This window comes from Bidens hawaiensis, unplaced genomic scaffold, assembly GCF_021521415.1.
Source record: "Bidens hawaiensis isolate Kalapana, Puna unplaced genomic scaffold, B.hawaiensis_p1.1 tig00010132_1, whole genome shotgun sequence".
NCBI classification, from domain to species: domain Eukaryota; kingdom Viridiplantae; phylum Streptophyta; class Magnoliopsida; order Asterales; family Asteraceae; genus Bidens; species Bidens hawaiensis.
The window spans coordinates 221764-231949 of record NW_027491767.1 but is presented as its reverse complement, the minus strand read 5'-3'; the positions used below and the strand labels follow the sequence as shown (position 1 = coordinate 231949).

At 35.3% G+C, this 10186-nt stretch overlaps 1 protein-coding gene across 2 annotated transcripts; it reads left to right on the top strand.

The window, feature by feature from the left end:
- Positions 1–943: 943 nt before the first annotated feature.
- LOC143534356 (uncharacterized) lies at positions 944–8393 on the top strand. Of its 2 annotated transcripts, none has more exons than XM_077028861.1 (12): positions 944–1366; positions 2430–2653; positions 3361–3419; positions 3889–3966; positions 4079–4425; positions 4731–4799; positions 4879–4967; positions 5100–6878; positions 6975–7052; positions 7147–7258; positions 7366–7416; positions 8063–8393. In XM_077028861.1, exons 1-12 carry the CDS (start codon positions 1055–1057, stop codon positions 8111–8113), a joined length of 3249 nt encoding a protein of 1082 aa, XP_076884976.1. In that variant the 5' UTR covers positions 944–1054; the 3' UTR covers positions 8114–8393. The 2 variants fall into 2 exon arrangements, with proteins under 2 accessions (XP_076884976.1, XP_076884975.1); XM_077028860.1 differs by having other exon boundaries at positions 4076–4425.
- The last annotated feature ends 1793 nt before the right edge of the window (positions 8394–10186 follow it).

Below are 10186 nucleotides of genomic sequence, written 5' to 3'. Positions count from 1 at the left end.
TAAGCCAAACATAATAGATTTAGGGTCGTAGAACCGGGTTTTAGTACCATACCCCTACACATAATAACACCTCTTCTTTTTTTACCTTTCTATTTTGATCTTATTCCAAATGTTGAAAATAAAAAAAAGTTTAAACACACTTTTAAATAAGAGAAATATGTGATTTTACTAGGTAGAAAAGCTATCAAAGTATTTAAACAATGTTTCTTAAATAAGTAATAGAAAAGAGAGAAGACGTGTGGAAATTTCGTCAAGACTTTTATAATTTATAACACGGTTAGACCGTGCATTGATCGCGATGCTTGTATAAGCTTTTCACTATCACAATTAATACGTTGCAATAGATTATAAACTGATTAACACACTTTTTCATATCTTAAATATCAATAAAATCCAGTAGAAATAAAAGAGTTTTGGCTAACAAAATAAAACAGGAGACATTTCCTCAAATGTAAAACGTCTTTTCCTTCTAACAACTTTTTAAATGTTTGTACTATTTTACTAATTTCCCCCTTTAGATTCTATTTTTCACAATGTTTTCAATTTGAAAAACTTTCCCCTATCATATATTGAACTCATATTTATAATTTTAGTTTTATAATTAAGTTTGGTTTAGCTTGTAGTGGGGTGGTAAAATAGAAACTTATCATTTCTTTTGACTCAGGTTCGATTCCTATGACTCAGGTTCGATTCCTACACCTAACATTTAGTTTCAGCGGCACTAGGTGATAATGGAAGACTATGCATGCAGGTGGCGTGTGATATTCATTAGATGAATCATTGAACTGAACAAGTTTTACCTTACCGCGCTATCGTGCATTCGGACGAGTGTTTACGTGCTTTGGTTTTCCTCGAACCAGAACACGAGTGTATCCCGATGTTATTAATTTTGTCAGGAGCTTATTTGGAAGATTCGTTTTCGGTTAATGAAAAAAATAAAAAAACAAATCAAAGAATTCTCAAATTCCTTCACATATTTTCCTTGTGACGGTATCCACGTTAACCACCACCGTACCAGATTACTCACTCCGTCGCAAAACCCTGACGTCCGGCGATGTACGGCGGTTCCAGCAAGCTCAACTGCGGCGGCGGTCCAATCAAACGGAACATCCACTCGGCCTTCCAACCGTCTTCCGTTCAACGCCGTCAATCCGGTCACCGTAACCCTAACAATAACACACCTACCGAATCCAATTCAGTATCCACAGCCGAAGAATCGTTTAGTTTAGTTCGTAATAATGCTCTCAACTTCGGTATGCTTATTCGGCTTTCGCCTGTTCTCGTTGAAGAGATCAAGCGATTTGAAGCCGATGGCGGTGTTGCGAGGATTAAGTTTGATTCCAGTGCGAATAATACTAATGGAAATGTAGGTTTAATTTATGCATAATAATTTTAATTTGATGCGTAATTAAACATAGATCAGTGAGAATTGGATGTTTAATATGTTAGTTGTTTGTGGAAATGAATAATTTGATGAATTTTAAGTTTACTGGTTTATAATTTAAGTTGCTTTGCCTAAATTCTCTTGCTAGGTAAAAGTATTAGTAATACTCATAATTGAAATTATCATGAGAATTGTGCACATAGAAGGAGAGGATCATGTACTGTATTACATAGAGTTCTAGTGTTATTTGATGAATTTTAGCTTTACTGGTTCACAATTTAAGTCGCTTTGTTAAGGTACCAATACACACAGCTTTTTTGAAATTATGAAATTATCATGAGAATTATGCACATAGAAGGAGAGGATCATGTACTGTAACAATAAACTGTCTGTTGCTTGTTTGTCTTTATTGATTATACTGCAGCATAGAGGTCTTGTGGAGAATTTTTGATGAATTTTAGGTGTACTGGTTCACAATTTAAGTTGCTTTACCTAAATTCCCTTGTTAGGTTAAAGTATGAAATTGTTAAATTACATTGATACAATAGCATTAGGTTTGCCACTAAACATAGCATTAGCTAATATTTCAAATAACACGAGAATTGTTCACATAGAAGGAGAGGGTGATGTACTGTAACAACAGTTCTGCAATTGCTTTATAGGACTTCTGATTACACAGATGGTGTATTTCTGTAAGCTTAGTCATCTCTATAGCATATTTTGATGGATTTTAGGTTTACTGGTTCACAAGTTAAGTTTCTTTGCGTAAATTCCCTTGCTAGGTTAAAATATTAGTACACACAGCGTTATTATATCTAGTTTGTAGGTTTGACGCTAAACTAAACATAATTGTATTTTTCATGAGAATTGTGCACATAGGAGAAGAGCATGTACTGTAACAACAATTCTGCAATTGCTTCATAGGTTTTCTGATCAAACAGATGGTTTTATGAAATTGCAGAAAGCATATATCTTGGTTAGAAACTGTATCTTTATGTTTTGCTCTTAAAATTTTAAATTTATTAGTTTTTTCCTACTCTTTCAGGTCATAAATGTAGGAGGAAAGGAGTTCAGATTTACATGGTCCCAAGAAACTGGTCACCTATGTGACATATATGAAGAACGCCAAAGTGGTGATGGAGATGGTTTACTTGTTGAATCAGGAAGTGCTTGGCGGAAGTTGAATGTTCAACGCGAATTAGACGATTCTGTTAAAAACCATGTTAAAATGCGGACAGTGGAGGCAGAACGCAAGCACAAATCACGAAAGTATGTTTTATGTTTGATATGACCACTATTATACCTGTGATCACTTACGTGCTGCAGTTTGCCCTGTGATTAATTGCTAGGTTATGTGTTTCTGCTGCATCTCACTCTTCATGCTTCTGTTTATGATCTGTTAACTAGCACTTCTGAAATGCTCGCCTACTGAATCTCCTTATATTGTTGCTTATACACACGTAATGGTCTCCTTAATGTTCTCCCATAGTTAAGTGTAAAAGATCCCTTTAGCTGTTCATGTGTAGAGTAATGTATTACTACCACTTGCCCTGTATATGCATGTACTTGTTGCATCTTCAACCTGCTTATCATGGTCAGCTGGTCACTAAAGTTGGAATTAATTTTTGGTCTGACCAAACCTTCAATCTTAGGGTTTAGATACATTCTTCATTTTTTCATAACTCTAGTATAATCATTAATAAACAAGTTATCATGTGGAAGAAGCATACACTACAATATTTACCATTTAAAGTCTTTAATCAGCCCACTCATAACTATTGTAAAAAAGTATTTCTTACAATTACAATCATCACATGATTGATGTCATTCAATAAAAGGGATATTATAAACTTATCTCTTAGGGCTACGGCTAATCGCAGTTTTTTCACAACCCTTTTTAGATTGTCAGTTATTGATAGTTAAAATCTGACACTTTGAGTATTGATAAATAACCGTTTTGAATTTTTTTTTGACAGAGCCATTGTTTTAGACCCAAATCCATCTATGAAGAATCAATTGAAGGCCGCTGCTGAAGGTATCATATCGGTTGCCACTAATTCTCCTTTGTGTGATACATATTTTGTACTTTATGCATGTATTTTGCTCTTTTAGTTTGCACCAATGCATAAAATAAGGTGGCTTGTCAGCCAGATGAGTCTTTGGAACTGAATGCATGGTTTAAGAATTCAGGAGTCCTGGTTCAACTTGTTTTGTTTTTTAATCCATCTCATACATTCGTAGTATGAGGAAACATATTTTATTCTTCACTTAATGTTATTTGTTAAAGAGTCTAATCCACAAAAAGTTTACATGTGTCACTGTCCTTTCTTTCAGGATTTTCTGTTGCCATTCTTATTTTACTATTTTGCTATTCGAAATGCTTGCATATATACGTATAACCAATTAATCATGTCTTAATTTCTGAAGTTTCAAACTTCACGTCTTAATATCTGAAATTTCAAACTTCATATCAAAATTTTGTATTATTAATTTATTGGTTTCAGTAAATAATGCATGGAGAGGGTCATACAAACAAAAGAAAGATCCCCCTTTCAAAAAGATGAAAGCTGAAACTTCTTCAGGTAAGAGATCTTATAATGATATACTAATGATAATGTATATCTACAAATATAAATATGTGTTTTATAGCGAATTTTTGCACTCTTTATAACTATCACATATCTATTATAGCAGTGATTCCTCCTAAATCTGGTGGAAAACCTGGATTCTCGTCAACTCCTTCCAAAATTAGGGCATCAGCTTCACCACTTCTATCGACACCTGATCAGTCTGGTGTACCATTGTCTCCGTTTAGAAGTAACAACCTTAATAAATTACATACAAACAGAGACGATGCTACTTTGACTCAATCTAGTAAAGAGAATGTTAGCACATTTGAGAGAGAAATGTTCAACAAAGTTCCTGCTGGTATTGTACAGAATAAACTAGGGAGCAATGAAAGATTTGGAAACCAACCTACTGATCTGCAAAGTTTGCTAGTTTCTCTTCTTATGGATAAACCACAAGGAATGAACCTCAAGGTAAGAACTCGGTCTCTTTCGTGTGTTTTACATCTCTAACAGGTCCAATTATAAATAAAATAAGTAAAAGGGGAACCGGTCAACTGGGGTTGAAAGTTGCCCAAAGTGCATAGAACCTGCTAAAATCTATTTTTTGTTTAAAATTGTAGAATACAGTCTTATATATGCAGACATGCAGTTTATCTTCTACAAAACAGCTTTTGTTTGTACCATTTTCTTTTATTTAACCTATCATGTGTGAACTTTACATATAAACACTATTTTTTTTCATTCTCTCTCTTATGCATTCTCATACTACCTTTTAGGCTCTGGAGAGAGCTGTTGGAGAAACCATTCCCAAATCTGTGAAGCAAATTGAGCCCATCTTGAAAAGGGTAAGTGATACTAAACTAGTATTTATTATTCAATATTGTTTTCGTCAGAACTGCTGAATGACATTGTTATTTCGTTCAGATTGCTGTGTTCCAAGCTCCAGGAAAATACATATTGAAACCCGATTTTGAGTCACAAAGTTTCAGGAAACCTTTATCTGAAAGTGGAAGGTTAGACTAACTAATGTTTCCATTTTATGTGAGAATTAAGTAATCTTTTTTGTTCTAAGTTAAACATTGTCATTATTACTTGATTATTTATGCCATTTGCTGGAATCTAATTCCCGATACCCCCTATTTCAGTTCTCCAGAGAACAATAATCATTTCAGAGTAACAACTGCTCCTGAATCTAGCTTCCCTTCGAGAGCCGATGATGTGAAGGAATTTGAAGAACCATCTCACCTAATTTCTGAACCTTATGAAGATTTAAATATTTTAGAAAAAAATGATACCGATAATCTCTCCCCAGATGTATTTAGTGATAAAAATGTTTCTCACCATAAGGAAGATCCTGCAGTTAGCTCTAGCAGGAGTGGAAGTGACAGTGACAGTGAAAGTGACAGCAGTGACAGTGGAAGTGACGGCAAAAGTCCTGTTGGTAGTAGCAGTGACAGTGATAGTGATGCTTCTTTAAACAGCAAACAAGGGTCTGACGAAGATGTAGATATCATGAGTGATGAAGATAAAGAACCCAAAGAAAACTTACAACCTTTGGATCATGAATTAGGATATGCACCACATAATATGCCTGATGAAAAGGGTGACGGTCATGGCTCTGATTTACTTGATCTTGAAAAAGATTTGTTTGGAGATAACCACAAAGCTGAGGATAATTATGCTGATGATACCACAAATCACTTCATTGATCATCTTCATTATGATCAAGTGCATGAAGTTCATGATCATGCTAAAAGAGTTGTATCAAGAACCACTACATCTAAAAGGGGATCTGATGAGAAGCATTTTGATGAAAACGAAAACGCGAAAAGGTTAAAGTCAAGAAATCAGGCCCGGTCAAACTCCAGATCTATTGATGGGCCCAGAACGATGGGCCGGACTCTTGGTGACATGCCTGATTATGACTATGAAAATGTCAACAACCGTGACTTTTTTGGAAATTCTACTTCAGATTCCTCGAGATCTGACCCGAGACAAATTGATCTTAATGCACAAGCAAATCCTCCTGATGACCTGGATGACATTGTTGGGTTCTCTGATAGGGGCCCACAAGGAAATGATATGTTTTTCTTGCAAAAAGATAATAGAGTAAACAAAGAAACACGTGATGAAGACGGTCATCCTAAGGATAGAAGACCTCCAAAGAATTCAGGAGGCAAACCTTCGGGCTCTCATCAAAAGAAATACGGTGGTTTAATTGGAAAAAATAAGGAATTGGAGTTACCGTCAACATCCCAGACTAAAAATTTGCCCGCTGACTTAAAAAAGTCAACTGTAATAAACGGACGCGGACCCACACTTCAAAGAGAGCTCTCTGATTTAGAAATCGGTGAGTTACGCGAGAATTGGCATGAAGAAAAGCGTTCTGGGAGAAATAATTCGTTTAAACAGTCAGAGGCCAAATCAAGTTCAGATTACTGGAATCTCGATGAAAGTAAAATAAAACCTAATGACATGTCAAACATACCTAACAAGGTTGTTTCTGAGGATCATGCAGATGATTTCACACGGTTTAATGGTAAACCGTCACTGTCAAAACCAGATCATCTGAAATCTGGTTCTCAGAACAATAAAGGTAGACATAATGAAGCCGGTGCAAGCCAGGGGACTGCAATTGGTTCCGAAGGGTACATGGTCAACACAGAGAGTCAAAGAAAAGGGCATGTGGGTGTGCCACATAAGCATGAGAAGCAAGGGATACCTATTACCACCAAAGATAAGAGAAAACATAAGTCTAAGGATTTAGGAGAAAAAAAGAAGGATTCTTGGATGATAAATGGTAGGAATAACAATGAAACAAAAAGGAGGGAAATGGAATCCTGTTCTGATGACAGTATTGCTTCATATACGAAGTACGAAAAAGATGAGCCAGAGATGAAGGAACCAATACGGGATCTTTCACAGTAAGTATATTTTTAATTCTTATGGTTATTATTATTTGGTTGACATTGTTTATAGTTTTATATAATGATTTGTATACTTGTATTCTGCATGTTTAGGTACAATGAGTATGTGCAGGAGTATCATGAGAAGTATGATTGCTACCATACATTGAACAAGATTCTAGAATCTTACAGGTTTTACAACGTTCATCTGTATTTTGTGTTGTTGTATCTTAACTAAGTCCTGCTTGAATATCATTGTTTAATTAATTTCATCTTAAATATCCAGAAACGAGTTTCAAAACTTTAGAAGGGACCTTGAGCTTGCTAAAGGAAGAGACGTCGAAAGATATAACAAAACATTGGAGCAGTTAATGGAATCTTATCGCCAGTGTGGAACGGTACACCAAATATCTAATTAATTTCACTTTCTTTTTTGAACTTATTCCGTAACAGTTAACATTTCTCAGCTTTTTGGTCTTAATCGTGGAAGTATATAATGTTGCAGAAACATAAACGGCTGAAGAAGATATTTGTTGTGCTTCATCATGAACTACAGGTTTCTATCTAACTTCTCAATCTTATTTGTGCACCCAAATGGGTTGGGCGGGTGTATTTTTAGTGCATGGAAACCTACTTAATCAAATTATTCATACACCACTAGAACTTTTGAAAAGTACAACCTTACCCTTTCATTGTTGTGGTCTTTTTCCTCGTAATTGAAGGGTACAATGGTTAATTTTTGTTGTTTATGGAATATCTTAGCGTGTACAATGGTAACTTAATATCAAAACCATTTTTAAGAAACCTGAAATATTTGGCCAAAAATTGACAAAAACGGAAAAACCTATGAACTTTTGTTGAATTGACATACAAGTCGTTTTATTTTTGAAATGATTAAATTTATTTGACTTATAAACTTAACGGAAAGGTACTTACTGTTAAGTTTTGAAATATATACATTCATAAATAGTCTACGTCGTGTGTGCAAATTCAGCCATTTCTAGATGTACCCATTGTTACTTGTTACCAAGCCCACCCGACCCACCTGTTTTGCCACTATCTAGTAGTTGGTCTCAGTGCCTCACGACCTTTATGTAATCTTTACTTTAGGAAATAACTGGTTTTAGCTTTAGTGAAGGTGGTATTAATCAGAAGATGACGCACTCCATATCGCAACTAATTACAAATTTTTTTTAATGCAGCATTTGAAGGAGACGATTAAAGACTTTGTGGAGAAACAAACAAAAGGATGAAGTATGAAGTGCAAAATCGATGTATAAAATAGGAAAAGAAAGTGTAACATGGAGAAGAAACTCAAATCTTTAGTTTTCTTTGTTAATTATAGTTCTTTTTTTCAGTGCTTTAGGATCTGTCTGCAGTATTGATAAACCAAGTTGTTGGCTGTGCATGAAGGTGGTGACTGGTGAAGTTAAATGACATGTTGAGGGTATGGTAGGGAAAAGTTTTGGATTAGTTGTATATAAAAACTGTACATGTACTTATGTTATTTTATTGTTTTGTTTTTAATAAATGGTTTTGATTTGTAATATGTGTAGTGCACAGTAATTTTTGTTGTATAGTTTTTTAATAAGTGGTTTTTAGTTCAGTTTGTTTGAATTATCTGATCCAAGACTGGAACTTAGAAGCTTTTTTCTCTTTATCCAAAGTAAATCTATTCATAAAAATGTGAGTAGTATCACATCGTTGGTTTTGTTAGGGATCCCCAAAACCAGTGAAAGTTGGTTTAAACCTTAGGCCATGCCTAATGCGGTATCATAGGGGCACTATTAGGCGTTATAGGGGCAGGGCGTTTTTATAATAAAGCCCTACATTGCTTGAATTGGTAATGATTGAGCGGCATTAAGGGGCATTATCTATTACATATGTTTTTAGTTAAAAAGAGTGATAATGTGGGACATTAATTATTACGCATGGCCTTAGTGTAGAGATAATCATGTGGTTATTAGCGCCTTAACCTTAACGATGATAGAAAACTAGTAAAAGCTAGATTTAAACATAAGATCTTTCACCAAAGTGAACTCGAGACCTCCACGGTTACAATTATAATTTGCCATTTGATTTTGTAAGAGTTAGATTTGTTGTTTGTGTATGTTTATGCTACACTCCTACTTTCGTAACATAATGCTTAGATGCATTATGCGTCTTACATTAGCAAACACCTTCAAAAGTACGTATCAACTTAAATGTCAAGCTATGCGTCGTATACCCTTTCGTCAGTGGCGGACCTACACCTGCCGACAACTGTCGAAAGGATTTTAAAAGTATATATATGTTAAAATCATAATTGACCGCTATGAAATTTTGACACCGACTATAATAACCCAAACTTTTGTATTAGATAACAAACGAAGTAATAGCTAGTAAAACGGATCAAATATTAACATCGACTAACTGAATGTGATGTAAAATAAATATTAAGTAAGCCAATATGTTATGATTATAAATTATATAGTTGGTTAATGTATTAAGTACAAGGCTTAGTAATTTGAACCCAAACTAGAAGGTGTAAATTGTAAGTATGTGAACTAAATAAAATAGAAAGATGAAGGACCATTGCTGCCATTCCTTGAAACTATCCCTTGATGAAATTTGAATTTGAAAAGTCTGGGTTACATGATAACGCCGCCGGATAAGATGGCGAAATTGTGGGTGTTTCCAACTCGTTTATATATACACGAATACACAAACAACTTCTTTGATCAAAAAGCCTAAATCCCTATTTATCCCTATCGTATTCGCCGCCGCCGCCGCCTTGCAACTCGCCGGAGAAACGTGGGCACCGCAGCCACCTCGAGTTCTCGCTGACTCCGTGGGTAGTCACACACCACCGTTCGCCTCCGCTCTCTGTGTTTCTGCATTCAGCCGCTGCCACCGGAACTCGCTAAGTCGACGCCACCCGGAAATTAGGAACAGCCGCCACTACTTGGTTCGTCGAAAAACGCGTTACCACCGCTGGCGGAAAGCACCGCTCTGTTAGCCGGAGTCTTAAGTTAGCCACCATCGTCGACACTTGCTGGAAAGCAAAACCCGACATCGCCGTTATAGCCACAGTTGAAGGTAACCTTACATGCAGTTTGAATTTGATAATGAACCAAGATTTTGAAACATGTAAAAATTGATATTTATTTCTCTTTGTTTTTTTTTGGAAGGAAACTGGCAAGATTTTCTATACATAAAATTAATTAAATGAATTCGATTATTTTCCAAGTAAAAGAAGTTTACAATGAATAATTTATATGTTTTCACAAATCTGGTTATTTATATCATGTTCATAAAGTAATATTTTCACCCTCACCTACCACCTT